This window comes from Lithobates pipiens, unplaced genomic scaffold, assembly GCF_037356315.1.
Source record: "Lithobates pipiens isolate NorthernLeopardFrog02 unplaced genomic scaffold, aLitPip1_a1.2 Scaffold_8, whole genome shotgun sequence".
Classification (NCBI taxonomy): Eukaryota; Metazoa; Chordata; class Amphibia; order Anura; family Ranidae; genus Lithobates; species Lithobates pipiens.
The window spans coordinates 492,163,364-492,179,602 of NW_027507903.1; the positions used below are offsets into that span (position 1 = coordinate 492,163,364).

General features: G+C 41.3%; 1 protein-coding gene across 1 annotated transcript in view; it reads right to left on the reverse strand.

Annotated features, from left to right (window-relative positions):
• Window positions 1-7,668: 7,668 nt before the first annotated feature.
• RASSF8 (Ras association domain family member 8) overlaps window positions 7,669-16,239 on the reverse strand; it is a 129,626-nt gene continuing 121,055 nt past the window's right edge. The window contains 2 exon segments of the mRNA XM_077469091.1: window positions 7,669-12,518; window positions 15,813-15,951. Of these exon segments, the coding sequence (XP_077325217.1) occupies window positions 12,397-12,518; window positions 15,813-15,951 (261 nt within the window). The 3' untranslated portion in view covers window positions 7,669-12,396.

Here is a 16,239-nt window from a genome sequence, read left to right on the forward strand (position 1 = left end):
CTGGGCCTGCCGGATCTGCAGAAATATTATCATGCGGCTCAGCTGGCCCACCTCACCAGATACCATTCACGCCACACACATGCTATTTGGATGGATATGGAATCTTATTCCTGTCGCCCCTCACAGGTTTCACAGCTATTATGGCTTCCAATGAAAGATAGACCGCTGATATTGTGTCCTACCCTGTCACTGGCTTTGGCTATATGGGACAGGCTGTCAAAAATATACAAATTCAGATCACTCCACAATCCGCTGGCGCCATTACTTAACAACAAAGAGTTCACCCCGGGCCTCTCTCCTCAACTGTTCAGCTGGTGGACAAATAAAGGGCTATTGCGCATTGCTGACCTATGTGACCATAGGGGTATACTTTCTGAACAAGCTTTAACAGAAAAATTTGATATGCCGTCTTCGGAGAAGTTTCGATGTGCCCAATTACGACATTTCGTACAGAGTATGACCCGTAGGGGAGACCTGGGGTCCCTGACTCCCATGGAGCAGTTGAGTATACAATATGACAAAATTAGAGGCCATTTATCAGCCATCTACACAATACTTAGAGGTCCAGGGAAGAAGTTGAGTTATATGATCCAGTGGGAGCGGGACCTTCAGGAATCCTTTGAATTAGATGACTGGTGCACGCTCTCTGAGACGGCATATCGCTCTCTCACCAACACATCGGTGATAGAGGCTAATTACAAGGTGTTGTTGAGGTGGTACATGGTCCCAGCCAGATTGGCCGCTTTTGTTCCGGGAGCTACGTCCCACTGTTTTAGGGGATGCGGCCAGGTGGGGACCACCTACCATATTTGGTGGTCATGCCCGAAGGTCAAAAGGTTTTGGATTAGAGTGTTTAATTTTGTCTACACAATCACAGGACTGAACCTGAGAAAATCACCTAAGCTGGCCCTCTTGGGGGGCACAGCGGCAGGGGCTTCCAGGCCTCAGCAGAGGCTCCTTACCTTTCTATTTATTTCAGCTAAGATCACCATAGCTCGTAACTGGAGATCAGCCGCACTACCGATAGCCCAGCTTAAACATAAAATGTCATGGTTAATGCTAAACGAACGGTTATCTGCACTGTCTCAAGACAGGATGAAAATGTTCTATAGAATATGGGATCCATGGATTGTTTATCTAACTAATGATCCCGGGACGCATGCTGTTTAACGCTACCATGGTAGCAAGAATTTGAGGATCCAGGACTACGGCTCCCTCCCCCCCCCCTCCCTCCCAGCTCTCCCCCATTCCCCCTTCTTCTCCACTTTTTTCTATTCTCTATTCTTTTCTCTTCCCCTGCTATTGGGTCTTTCCTCTCTTCCTTACTGTTCTTTGTTTTCTTTAAATCTCTCATTTAGCGGTGCTAGCTGCACGATTGGATATTTATAACACTCAAGAGGTAACAGCTTCGGCAGATGGGATCCTGTGTGATCCGGGGTTTTTAGTTATGGAACCTATTTCGCCGCCGCCAGCATGTCTGAGGAACTGACCGGTGCATTACCCCATTGTGCATTGTGCTAGATGTAATACTTTACCGCATTAATGAGACCTTTGTTTGTATTGTACTGAAAACCTTTAATAAAAATTATTGAAACATAAGAAGAGAAACTCCCATTGGATTTGTCATCACTTTATTTTAAAGAAAAAAGACCGAAAATTCTGTAAAAAAATGAATTTTTCTTTGTTTTTGTTATAAAATTTAGCAGATTAGTTATTTTTCTTCATAAATTTTGGCCAAAATTTATACTACTACATATCTTTGGTAAAAATAAGTACAAATTGGTGAATATTATTTGGTCTTTGTGAAAGTTAGAGTCCACAAGCTATGGTGCCAATATCTGAAAATTGATCACACCTGAAGTACTGACGGCCTATTTCAATTCTTGAGACCCTAACATGCCAGAAAAGTACAAATACCCCCCAAATGACCCCTTTTTGGAAAGAAGACATTCCAAGGTATTTAGTAAGAGGCATGATGAGTTTTTTGAAGTTGTAATTTTTTCCCACAATTCTTGCAAAATCAAGATTTTTTTTACTTTTTTTTTTTCACAAAATTGTCATATTATCAGTTTATTTCTCACACACAGCATATGCACACCACAAATTACACCCCAAAACACATTCTGCTATTACTCCCGAGTACGGCGATACCACATGTGTGAGACTTTTACACAGCGTGGCCACATACAGAGGCCCAACATGCAGGGAGCACCATCAGGCGTTCTGGAGCATCCAGGCCAATTCTGACATTTCTCTCCTACATGTAAAAATCATCATTTATTTGCTAGAAAATTACATAGAATCCCAAAACATTATATATGTTTTTTTAGCAAACACCCTGGAGAATACAATGGTGGTCGTTGCAACTTTTTATTTGCGCAGAAATTTTTCGAATGCTTTTTTTGGGAAAAAAAAGAATGTTGTGATAAAAAAAAAAAACACAGTAAAATTAGCCCAATTTTTGCATAATGTGAAAGATGAAGTTACGCCGAGTAAATAGATACCTAACATGTCACTCTTCAAAATTGCACATGCTCGTGGAATGGCGCCAAACGTCGCTACTTAAAAATCCCCATAGGCGACGCTTTAAATTTTTTTTACTGGTTACATGTTTTGAGTTACAGAGGAGGTCTAGGGCTAGAATTATTACTCTCGCTCCAACGTTCGCAGTGATACCTCACATGTGTGGTTTGAACACCGTTTTCATATGTGAGCGGGACTTACGTATGCGTTCGCTTCTGCATGCGAGCACATGGGGACAGGGGCGCTTTAAAAAAAAAAATTTCTTATTGTTCATTTTACTTTATTTATTTTAGTTTGACATTTTTTTCCCTAAAAATAAATTTTTTGATCACTTTTATTCCTATTACAAGGAATGTAAACATCCCTTGTAATAGGAATATGGCATGACAGGTCCTCTTTACAGTGAGATATGGGGTCAATAAGACCCCACATCTCACCTCTAAGCTGGGAAGCCTGAAATAAAAAAAATAAAAAAAAAAGATTCTGGCTTTGATCGTATTTGCGAGTCGGTAGAAGCATCGGAGGGCGGTGGGAGGGGGGGATGTCTATGGCTGGGTATTGCAGGGTATTACCGAGTATGGCTGGGTATCTCTGGGTATGGCAATTTATGGCAGGGTATTGCAGAGTATTGGCTGGAATTGTACTGCAGAGTATTGGCGGGTACTGCAGAGTATTGGAGGGTACTGCAGAGTATTAGCTGGTATTGCAGAGTATTGGCTGGTATTGCAGAGTATTGGCGGGTATTGCAGAGTATTGGCTGGTATTGCAGAGTATTGGCGGGTATTGCAGAGTATTGGTGGGTATTGCAGAGTATTAGCTGGTATTGCAGAGTATTTGCAATACCAGCTAATACTCTGCAATACCAGCTAAGAGTTAAACAACCGCCCTGTAGCCATCATTCGGCTATGGGCCAGTTGTTAAGTGGTTAAATGGTCTCTCAGTCTGGTTCAGTAGGTTACACAATCACGGGGAAGACGGCTGACTTGACAGTTGTCCAGAAGACCGTCATTGACATCCTCCACCAGCAGGGTAAGTCACAAAAGACAGAAAAAGGAGAAGATGGTGTTAGCTGGGTAGAGGTAATGTCTCAGTCTCAATTAGTATGCACAAAAAAAAAAAAATCGATTATATTTTATATACAATCAATATATATTATATTGATTGTTTCAGGTGTGGGGTGATTTTCTTTGCCTTGCTGGATTTGACATCTTACATGCGAGTCTCCTTTCAGAGTACAGTCCTCCTCTTCATTCTCCCGGTGGAAGAATAGTGGGCCTTCTGACAATCTTTTCTGGTCTCTGCTATTATAATATTGCTGCTATACATTCAACGTTAATCCAATCCTCAGCCTAACTACCGTCTAGGTGGAAGTGGGCTAAGTATTCTGCAACCAATTATACTCTCATGAAGAAGTGAGATTTCTCTTGCGAAACACGTTCAGATTAGTAGCACAGTTGTTTCGGATTGATGGTGGTCATCTCTGTGGACTACATAGATTCCATGGAAAGGTTTCTTTGTTGATCTCAGTTGAATACTATATATATATATATATATATATATATATATATATATATATATATATTCTTGTATTATGTTTTGTTTTTAAATGTCTATCAATACATTTTTCATATTTTTTTTTATAGATTACTTTTGAGGTGTGACTCATTAAAAGTCCCGGGGGCTAAACATTTTTTGTTGTGTGCATAAGTCACAAAAGGTCTTTGCTAAAGAAGCTGGCTGTTCCTATAGTGCTGTTTCCAAGCATATTAATGGTAAGTTGAGTGGAAGGAAAAAGTGTGCTAGAAAAAGGTACACAAACAATAGGAATAAACACAGCTATGAGAGGATTGTGAAGCAAAGGCTATTCAAAAATGTGGGGAGATTCACAAGGAGTAGACTATGGCTGGTGTCAGTATTTCAAGCGCCACCACACACACAATTGAATCTAGGACATGGGAACCAAACACAACATCAGAAGCATCTTACCTGTGCTAAGGAGAAAAAGGACTGGACTGACGCTCGGTTGTCCAAAGTCCTCTTTTTGGATGAAAGTAAATTTTGCATTTAATTTGGAAATCAAGGTCCCAGAGTCTGGAGGAAGAGTGGAGAGGCGCACAATCCAAGTTGCATGAGGTCCAGTGTGAAGATTCCACAGTCAGTGATTATTTGGGGAGCCATGTCATCTGCTGTAGTTGGTCCACTGTATTTTATCAAGTCCAAAGTCAGAGAAGCCCTCTACCAGGAAATTCTAGAGCACTTCATGCTTCCCTCAGCTGACCAATTTTATGAAGATGCCGATTTCATTTTCCAGCAGAACTTGGCACCTGCCCACACTGCCAAAAGTACCAATACCTGGTTTCATGATCATGGTATCACGGTGTTTGATTGGCCAGCAAACTTGCCTGACCTAGACCCCATAGAGAATCTGTGGGGTATTGTCAAGAGGAAGATGAGACACCAGACCCAACAATGCAGATGATCTGAAAGCCGCTATCAAAGCAACATGGCCTTCCATAACTCAGCAGAGCCAGAGGCTGATCGCCTCCATGCCACGTGGCATTGATGCAGCAATTCATGCAAAAGGAGCCCTGACCAAGTATTGAGTGCATACTATACTGTAAATGGACATACTTTTCAGTAAGCCAACATTTCTTATTACATTTTATTTAAAAATTTTATTGGGCTTATCTAATATTCTACTTTTCTGAGATACTGAATATTGGGGTTTCACTAGCTGTAAGTCATACTCATCAAAATTAAAAGAAAGACAATGCTTGAAATATATCACTCTGCGTGTAATGAATTTTTATAATCTAATGAGTTTCACTTTTTGAATTGAATTACTGAAATAAATTAAACTTTTTGATAATATTCTAATGTTTTGAGATGCACTTGTATGTTTTACACAGTCAGCAAGAGGTTAGTCTTAAATCTGGTGGAATCCATTATATTCTACAGAAGGTACAGGATTTTTTTTTAAATATGTTTTTTTTATGTGCAATGTTTAAAGCTGCACCTTGCTGCATGTTACTAGATGAATCTGTTTATTGCAATAGGGTTTATATGTTCTTGTTAGGATAGTTAACCATGTCCCTTCTTGTCTGGAATCTAAAGTTTTAGCTTAGGGCTCAATAACCAGCATAGGCTAAAGCCAGGTTAGACACCTGACAGTCACTTGGTAATTAGAGGTCCTTCTGCATGGCAAATTAGAAGCTAATAGGGACTAAGACGCAGAGTAGATATTCTGACTCTGAGTTCCAGTGCCACACCACGGCTTCTGTTGGAGAGAAACTGCATTCCAGGCTGGTTGGACATCGGCTAGGGAATCTCCCCATCACAGCTGATCTTGTCTTAATGATGTGGCATCCGTCTTGGTGTCAGAGACATGATCATCCTCAGGGGCACCTGCAACTGAACTTTGCTTCAACGTCAGTACATGTGCACAATTTTACCAGGACTCTTGTTGGGCCCTTTGCTGATAATACCAGTTGTACATTGGCTTTATGTACCATTATTACTCTTGTCCTAAATAAAGCTTGTATTATTTCTACACTAGTGTGCATCTATACACTTATGGTTAATGCTATATGCTTGTTGCAGTAGTTCCTCTGCTCCCAATTACTTTGATTACTGGCTAATTTCCTAGGAAGGGAATCACCAAAGGCCCGGTCCAGAGTGGAGGCGCCAACTTTATCAAACCCACTCTTGCACACAGTGAAGGTTCTGGTTCTTTTATTTGCTTATATCCTGTTTGGGGAGGGCCATATGTTAACCTCAAGCATGGAGCCATCTGTTATGCTGCGTACACACAATCGGAATTTCGGCCAGCAAAAGACAGAGGAGAGCCTTTCATCGGAAAATGCAACCGTGTGTATGCTCCATCGGAATTTAGCTGGTCGAATTCCCACAAGCAAAAATTTGAGAGCATGTTCTCAATTTTTCCGTCGGAAAAATTGAGATCGTATGTATGCAATTCACTCACGCATGCTCAGATCCAACTAGGAGATGGAAGCTATTGGCTACTGGGTATTGAACTTCCTTTTTCTAGTCCCATCGTACGTCACCATGTTCTTGACGGTTGGAATTTGGTATGACCGTGTGTATGCTTGAGCAAAATCCCATCTTACTCTATGAGGAAGCAGCGGCTGTATGAACACAGCCACAGGTCCTAATTTGATAAGTGTGCAGGTCTGGATGAGTGGCATGTTGCATACTGTCTGTGTTCAGGGCCATATACCTGTATCCACACACCTGTCAAATTATGACTTGCAGCTGTTGCGTCACCATAAAATAACATAGGCTGCCTGCACACAGTAATGCCCATAATTAAAAAAAAAAAAAAAAACACTGATTTACAATGTACAGGCCACAGCACAGATGTGAATGAGCATGAGAAGGAAATGGGATGGGGGAGATGGGACTGGAGGAGATGGAATGGAGGATATATTAAGTAGTAGGAGTGTTAAAATAAAAGTGGGTGCACTGAAGAACTCGGTGAGATGGCCAGTGGGTGAATTCACTAGGACAGTGTGGGCAGGCCCGATGGGACCCAGGCCTATAGCTGTGTAAGGCGCCCCAAAATTTATCATGGCTGCCCTGCCCGCTGAGCCTCCCCTGTGACATTTAAAATCTGAATTTATGCAGGACTCCTCCAGCACAGCCGTGTCGTTCATTAACATTGATCTGTAAACGAATGAACTGAAAGACACATTTCTGGTTCTCAATGGCCTATGAGGGTGACGATCAGCGGTCTTATGGTTGATTAACACTTCCTGCAGCTCAGTAACTAAAAGCCTGTACCCGTTGCCGGTTATCCTTCCTTTGACTACTTTTGGTAGGTCCTGACTACTGGAGACCATGAACATCCCACAAGAGCTGCAGTTTTGGAATTACATGGACCTAGTTGTCCAGTCATTACAATTTGGCCCTTATCGAGTTTCTCAATTCACATACACTTTCCCATTTTTTTTTCTACTTTCAACACATCAGCTTCAGGGATCTCTTGTTGCTCAATATATTCCACTCCTTTTTAGGTGCCATTGCAATAAGATAATCAATGCTGTTCACTCTACCTGCCAATGATATGTCAGATCAGTGTGTATTATTGAAACAAGATAACATTTAAGAAAATAAAAAACAAAAGGCAACAGTTTCTGCCCCCCATCTAGTGGGGCAATATATTGTATGCAACAAATCAATGAAATTTCTGCATTTCATAACAATAAGTAACAATGTGTGGATAAGATCAGAAAATATATAATTACATATAATACAGAGTTTTTTTGTTTTTTTTAACTTGCATTGAAGCAAAAGCTTTGCCAGAGCTTATATCATTCACAGTTTCAGAGCGTATCCAAAGTATAGAGTATATACAGCAAGTCGCTTCATCCAATCAGAGCACAAAAAGTCCATTCATCGCTTATTTTTATATATAAAAACACACACATGCCTAAGTTTTATACAGCTCCTTCAGTTAGTGTGCTTGTGATAGAAAACAGGTCTTATTCAATAACGCAGCGCAAATAGCAATGACAATGTGAAAGACGGCAATGGCTCATTTCCACCAATCTAGAGAACCTGCTCCATGTCCAAGTGTAGGAAGTTTTGGGTGGAAGGGCCAATCTTAGGCTCCCAGTGTTCTCTGCTAGTGCTGGATCCCAGGTCTGATATTTTTAGACTGCAACCACCTTACTCTCACTGGGAGAGCGTGACGCCTTAGTTGAGTGGCTATGGTAATGGTGCATTGAAAAATCTTTCTATGGGAGGTGGTGATGGGAATGCTGCTAGTTGTGTCTTGTCATTTGGGGAAGTTTCCTACTCTAAAAAAGGGGCATGCACACATGGGAGGACAGGCGATTAAACCAGATGGTATGTTCCAGCAATGTGAACCTGAGTTGGCATGTGAATTGGGCACCAAACCATAGCAGTGAATGACTGAAATGCAAAAAATAAAATAAGGCCTTCATCTTTCCCCCTCCTCTCTTGACAGATAAAACCAGACAGTAATATATGCAATTCATGGATTTCCACCGTTCACAGACAAGAACGTTTTAACATTTAAAACAGAAAATCTTATACAGATCGCAAACCCAGCTTCTCCAATATGGTGGCTTATAGGGGTTTATTTACTAAGGCAGTGTATGAGAGCAAATTGGGAGCACAAAATGTCTGAACCAATCAGATTCCAGCTTACTGGATCCTGATTAGTTACTGTGCTCTGTGGGAATGCACTTTGCACTGATTTCTTTTTAGTCTTGGTGACCATAGGAAAGAAATCCTAGTTAGAAAAATATATATATTGCACAGCAATGCAACAAATTTACATATGTTTATTAAATGTATGAAATAATACATATGTACTAATATTCAAAAAAAAAAAAAAAAAATGTTCCACTTGTATTCTTTGAAAATGTTTAGATGGTGGGGATCCAGACCTGCATATTGACCCATTTCACAGATTACTTCCTTAATTACATTCTCCCATGGTGTGGCTCCCTGAGTCTTTTACATCTCTCAGGAACTTTATTAGAACGCCATTAATGAGATCTCCACAAGTTCCAAGATCTGCGCACCTGCTATGTCCATTATGAGGGGTCCCCACTATCCCCTTCATTAAATTTTTGGGTCTGGCCATCTGCTGTGCCCATTATGAGGGGTTCCCACTATTCCTGCTGGATTTTTAATTATTTTATACTATGGAAAATGTAAACAGGAAGAGCTACAGCACAAAAAGTTAGGCAAGGGACACCCAAAACTTCCAGGTGGACAAAATCAGAGTCAACATTTATGGCAGGGAAATTTTTCTGTTAGGAGCATCAAAGACATAGAAGGCAGGGGCTCACTCGGCCCAACAGACTCCACCTATGAAGTAGCTAAAATATCACTAATGGCTGAACTGACCTATAACTGTATATAGCTGGATGGCCACCTTAGGCAATAGACTTGAATGGCCTAGTTAGGTGATGGTGAACATTAGCCCCCCCAGATGTTTTGTAACTACATTTCCCATGATGCTCAACTACACTGAAAAGTGCATGCGCATCATGGGAAATGTAGTTCCAAAACATCTCGGGTGCCATGGTTTGCCATCACTGGCCTAGTTAATAGCAGTAACACAGTTTACTGAAACAAAGGATTATAGTAAAGTACGAGGAGGCTCAGCATTTTGTTTTCCTAAGGTATAGTCACATGACTGAACCGCACCAAACTGCCAGACCAGGAAACATAATGCATCACTTAAATTGAAACTTATCAGAAAATTAAGTCCTGCTAGATTAAGTCATGCTGGCCCCTTTTGCAGGTATAGCTATGTAAAACATTAATAAGTGCCTATACTGTGTAAAATACAGTAATACAAGGTTCCACCCTGCTCTGCACATGCTCAGTTCTCTATTTTTAGCCACTGCAGAGTTTGTATAGGCCGATCTGCTGACAGCCTTAAAGTGGGATTAAATCCTCCTATACTTTACACAGCCAAGAAAGCTGCTTCTATTTGATCTGCAACTAGCATGGTGCTGCACATGTGATCAGTTATGACACCAGCCATTTTATGGTTGAGGACATAAGGAAATGTCACATTTGGCAATCCCAACATTCCAGGAAGGTAACGGTTGTTTGAAACAGTTAAAAATTAATGGGCTTAGCTCTGCTTTAGGATTTACTGCTGGGGTTCTGGTCTTCAGCAAAATGGCAGCCTCCAGCAAGAGGAAACAGGAGCAATGCTGGAGTTTTTTTCAGCACACACCAATTTTGGTAGCATAATTATTGATGAGGAATGTATGTTCCTTGCTAAAGAACATTATTTTTTTTATCAAGTTGTTATGGGTAGCGTTCCACTTTAAGCTGGTGTCAAACACCTTCTAATCACCAAAGTTGTCATTAGCAAGTATACGCTTCAAACATTTGGTGACACTTTAAACATTTGCCCTATATGGGTTATTGCTTGGCTAACATTAATAACATTTTCTGAAAGGGAATGTTTATTTTAGCTGGAAAAGTGAACCTTTTGTGTGTTGACACACAGACAGACCAAACCCCTCCATTAACTGACAACTCCTCTGCATTTCCCTGATAGACTGTCTATTCATCAAAAGTACCACGAACAGTGCTGCTCTTTTAGGTAAAATAGACCAGCTATGACATGGCCTTTCACCGACAGCACCTCAGAATGTGGCTCCCTCCCTGGAAGGAGTTGGAGCCTGTGGATCTTGTGAGTGAAAAAAAAAAAAAAAAAAGGCTCAGGCTCTCAGCAGCTCACCGAGAGGCTAAGCTGGGTGCTGGTCCAGGCATGTGGGCAGATCTAGATTTCATTGTTGCGATCTTGCCCAAGCCTGGCTCTGTGACATCAACCAACATCAGACAGACTTCAGCCAGCTGTCTGCTGAAACTGGGTCAAAGAAGTGCAGAATGAACTGCAATCCTGTGATCCACAAGTGAAGTACAGCCAAAAGAGCTCTGGCTGTACTTCTCCTTTAAGTGTATAAGAACATGGCCCTCTGATTCCTCCTGTATTGAATTGTATTGTAACTGTACTGTCTGCCCTAATGGTGTAAAGCACTGGGTAAACTATTGGTGCTATATAAATCCTGTATAATAATCATATAAGGCTACTGGGAATTATATTAGTTTTATCATCTTGGTACCTCTCCTGTATTAGTGATTTACATCCTCACTTGTTATCACTGGCTGTTAAGAGACCAGATACAATGATTATAGGTATACAGGTAATGAAAATAATGCAGAGAAATGCATTGCTCCATCTTCAACACTGGAAAGCGACTGATTATAGTGTAAAAGGTCCTCTTGGAATGAAGAAGATATTGGAATGCCCTAGTGTGCCCCCCCCTTTGGGTGGACGTTCCTTTAATTCCTGCCCCACAAATGTAAGAGGAAGGGAGAGCTCCCCTCTAAGACACTTGTTCCTGGAACACTGGAAGATTTCCCCTCATCTTTTGTTCTGGTGACAAAAGTGACATTTTGGATTTTCCATCAGGTTCCGTTTCTGTGATGAGTCATTGGGTCAAATAAAGAAGTTAAATCTCCCTACAGAGGACCAGTCATTTTGTTCTTAGCTAATTATCAATGTTTCATCACATCTATTCATATACACTGAATGTTGTCTTTTAAGAGTACAAATTTGCTTTTGTACATAAAGATAATTATCAATATATTTGCTGAACTTCCAGTCTATCTCACCCCTCTAATTTCCTAACTGCCCTATCAGCTTAGTTACTTTCACTTGTCTTTGGCTTGGTTATCAGAGACAGTAGGTGGGATGAAAGAAAGTTTGAAAAATGACTTAAATTCGACTTAATTCATTTTTTCTTAGAAGCTCAATGTCCTTTGGATTTAAATCACAATTAATACTATTTAAATTATTGATCCGCCATGAATAAAATGACCCACCGGAGCTTTGTAGTAACACTGCTGTGGTTGAATATCGAAGACAAAAATGAAAATGAAATACAGGACATATAATATGTAACAGATACATTATCTTTTCATTCGTGTATGAGATACAAAATTGCTAAGTGGAAAAATAGATAATATATAATATCACTTTCATTATTTGTGTGTGCCAGTAATGTCACTGGCATAAGCTTACACAATGTTCCACACTGATTTTTAAGAAATAATACTTAGAAAAAAAAAGTATTTTTGTAGTAGGTTAGGCTATAAAAGTGTTGCCGACGATAGCAATATCCTATTGGCTCGTACTCGCTGGCTTATCTCCAGCAAGCTTTCCTGGAAAGTCTCTGGGTTGTTTGAAGGGAGGCAGCGGAACGCAAGGAGCGCGACAGAGCCATATTGTTCAGCCGAGTGGCCGAAGTATGAACTGTCCTCTGGCTGTGCCAAGCTGAAAGTGCTGCAAAGTTATACGTAGATACCCTCCGGATTGAATCCTGACGACAAGGCATTCTGGAGAATACGCAGGTTGCTTGGAAGTTGCCTGGAAAAGCCTGGCCTTTTTAAGGATCCGGACTGGAAGGTCGGCTCTGAACAAGAAAAATTAAAAAAAAAGACATATGGGACTAAACTTTAAGGTAAACAAAGAAAGCAAACAAACAATATAAAAGGAAGTGCAGTAGTGGACAAAGTCACCTATGGCCCAAAACATTAACAATTTTAATGCCCCCCCCGCCCGGAACTACTGCCCACTTATTCACTGTATACTATATAGATATACTCATAGCTAGAGATCAGGAAGGAAAAAAAAGGAAGGATGAATTTGATTTGATAGATTTATAGTTCAATAGATAGATCAGTAATTAGATTGATAAAATTTGGCTTTGACGGCTTTAAGATCCCCACATCTCTATCACCTAGATCAGTGATGGCAAACCTTGGCACCCCAGAGGTTTTGAAACTACATTTCCCATGATGCTCAACTACACTGCAGAGTGCATGAGCATCATGGGAAATGTAGTTCCAAAACATCAGGGGTACCAAGGTTGGCCATCACTGACCTAGATCTATCCAACTTAAATGAGCCCCTAACTCCCAAAATGGTCCTTCTCCTGCAATGCAGTCTGCCCCGAACGGGTTGTAAATAAAAATAAAACAAGTATATGGCTTAAAAACAGACTTAGAGTAGGTAAGGTATTTAGGGGCACTGTTTTATACAAACATGTACACAGTGTAGGATGGATTGAGAGAACAAAGGGCATGGCAGTTACTAATAGCGGCAAGAGGGGAGGGAGGGGGCGGAGTAGATGGCGCACACACACACACACACACACACACACACACACACACACACACAGGAGCCGACAGGCAGGGAGGGAGGAAGAGAGGAGATCAAAGGGATGATGAAGGCACGTAACCTGACCACAATAATAATAGATCAGCAGACATGATTAGTATTGTCAGCACACAGTGGGGGACACAGGAAGAGGCAGGATCAACCAGGTTTTTACAGCATCTAGAGCAGCCTTTCTCAACCTTTTCAACACAGAGGAACCCTTCAAATAGTTCTGTATATGTAAGCCAAGTAATTGACTCCCTGACTTGTGTCTGCACTCATCCCCTTTAGCAGAATGATTTTTCTTCCTGGCTTTACACCAGCCCACCAATAGGATACCAGATGAATGCTCTATGCCACTGTAATGCAGGCACTCCCACTGCAAGCAGAGTTTCAGTTTCAGAATGTGTGTAGGATAGTTTAAAGTATTTACACCAGCTGAATTGTAGAACAATTTGATAGCATTTGAACTGTTACACAAGTGAACTAGACTATGTGTTTTTAATGATGTGTGGATATGCTCTTTAAGACATGTTAACCTAGTCCAATCATGATGCATTTTGAAAGTGTGCCCCTCTGATTCTAGTTCAACCTTGCTACTAAGAGCCCACTGGTTGTTTCCTGCAAAATCGAGGGTTAATTTACTAAATGCAAATATACTGTGCACTCAGTTGCTCCAGAGCTTAGTAAATGAGGTAAATCTTTGCTTTGCAAAGAATGCCCAATCACATGCAAGGAAAAAAAAACACCACATTTTTACTTGCACATGATTGGATGATCGAAATCAGCAGAGCTTCTCCTCATTCGCTAAGATCTAGAGCAAGCGCACAGTAGATTTGCCTTTAGTAAATCAACCCCTAAGTGTGTCACGCTGAGCAGGACATGGTGGACTGGGCTTAGGTGTAACCAGGGGCGGACTGACCATTGGGCCACTCGGGCACTGCCTGAGGGCCCCGAGCCACTAGGGGGCCCAATCAGGGTTGCCAGCCTCAGTAAAACCAGGGACAGTACGTAAAAATCTTTTTTTTTTTTACATCCGTCTCTGAAATGTCCCTTACCGACATCCTTTTGGTCTAAAAATCCCAAGATCATAGCTGCCCCACCTCTCCAGTACCTTCTCAGCCAATAGAAACATGTCTGTGTATACATGTCTGTGTATACACGTGTGAGTGTATACACGTGTGAGTGTATACATGTGTGAGTGTATACATGTGTGAGTGTATACATGTGTGAGTGTATACATGTGTGAGTGTATACATGTGTGAGTGTATACATGTGTGAGTGTATACATGTGTGAGTGTATACATGTGTGAGTGTATACATGTGTGAGTGTATACATGTGTGAGTGTATACATGTGTGAGTGTATACATGTGTGAGTGTATACATGTGTGAGTGTATACTGTGTGAGTGTATACTGTGTGAGTGTATACTGTGTGAGTGTATACTGTGTGAGTGTATACTGTGTGAGTGTATACTGTGTGAGTGTATACTGTGTGAGTGTATACTGTGTGAGTGTATACTGTGTGTGTGTATACTGTGTGTGTGTATACTGTGTGTGTGTATACTGTGTGTGTGTATACTGTGTGTGTGTATACTGTGTGTGTGTATACTGTGTGACCCCATAATCTCGGATTGCCTGGGGGCCCCATGAGTTGTCAGTCCACCCCTGGGTGTAACTGTGGGGCTAATTCAAGGCAATTGAACACTTAGCAGCAAAGTGAGTCTAGATGAGAGAGTTGCACCGATGTAGACTGTCTGGCTCTTAGAGGATATGTTCACCTTTGCTAAAAATAAAATAAAAAATAAATGTACATCTCTTTGCAGGTAAAAAAAAAGTGCATTATTTTATTTTTACTTGGAGCCTGGAAAGCATGGCATGCGTGCGATGCAGGGTACCTCCAGACGTAAGCGGTCTGCTCCCACCTTGTATGCGCAGGTAGTTAGTGTTACACACTGACAGGAAGAAACAATGAACTATCTAGAAAGCTAACAGTGCTCTGGTAGTTCACTGAGAACTACAAGCTGACATCCACCAAGGCTGTTTGTACTTGTAGTTCTTCCATTCACAGAACCCTGGAATGAATTGTGACCGCATAAAGATCCTGGCTCACTGTCTAGAGGCGTTGGGTCAGGCAGCAGCTGCAGCAGCGGGAACAGGTTACATTTCCACCCTATAAACAGCTGGAACATGCAACATGCTCCCAAAAAATTAACTCCCAAAATGTTAATGGGGGAATCCTTTTTTGCAGAGCTATTGTGTTCTCCTGGCAGGGCGGGGGGGGCACGGCGGCGAGGAGAGCACATCGTGGTTATTACTAGTGGCTATAGCCACTGGCAATAATCGCATGCAAAAACTCCAACAAGCTGGTTGTACCCAAGTCAATCGATGCATACATCGACTTGGGTACAATCAACCTTCCCATAGATGGATCGAAATTATCCATCTATGGCCAGCTTTAGGGAGTACTTTTACAAAAAAAATTAAAAATGACCAGCAGGTTTCTTTAAACTAGCCATAGACAACTTTGAACTACATTAAGCACATACCTTTTTCTGGCTGGGGGAATTCAACCTCACTGGGCTCTGCTGGAAGCACGGTGACCTTGGTGCCAGTTTGCTGGATGAACTGCTGAAGGTTGACCTGGCGGAGTTCTTTGGTCAGCTGCTCCAATTCCTGCTCACGCTCCTGAAAAGGAGAAGACAAAGTGAGTAACAATAAAAAAAAAAAACAATCCTGCATCAAACAAGATAGAGTCCATACTAATGGGAAAGTCAAACTGGTTACTGCAGGAAACACCGTTGGTTCTCATTTTATTACTTTAACATATGGGGGTTTGGAGAGTGCAAAATCTGGCACAGCTGTGCATGGTAGCAACTTCTAAATTCAGCTTCTAGTGGTTGTAAACCCTAGAAAAAAAAATAAACTGCAAGACATAATGAGCTAGTATACTGGCTCATTATGTATTACTTACCT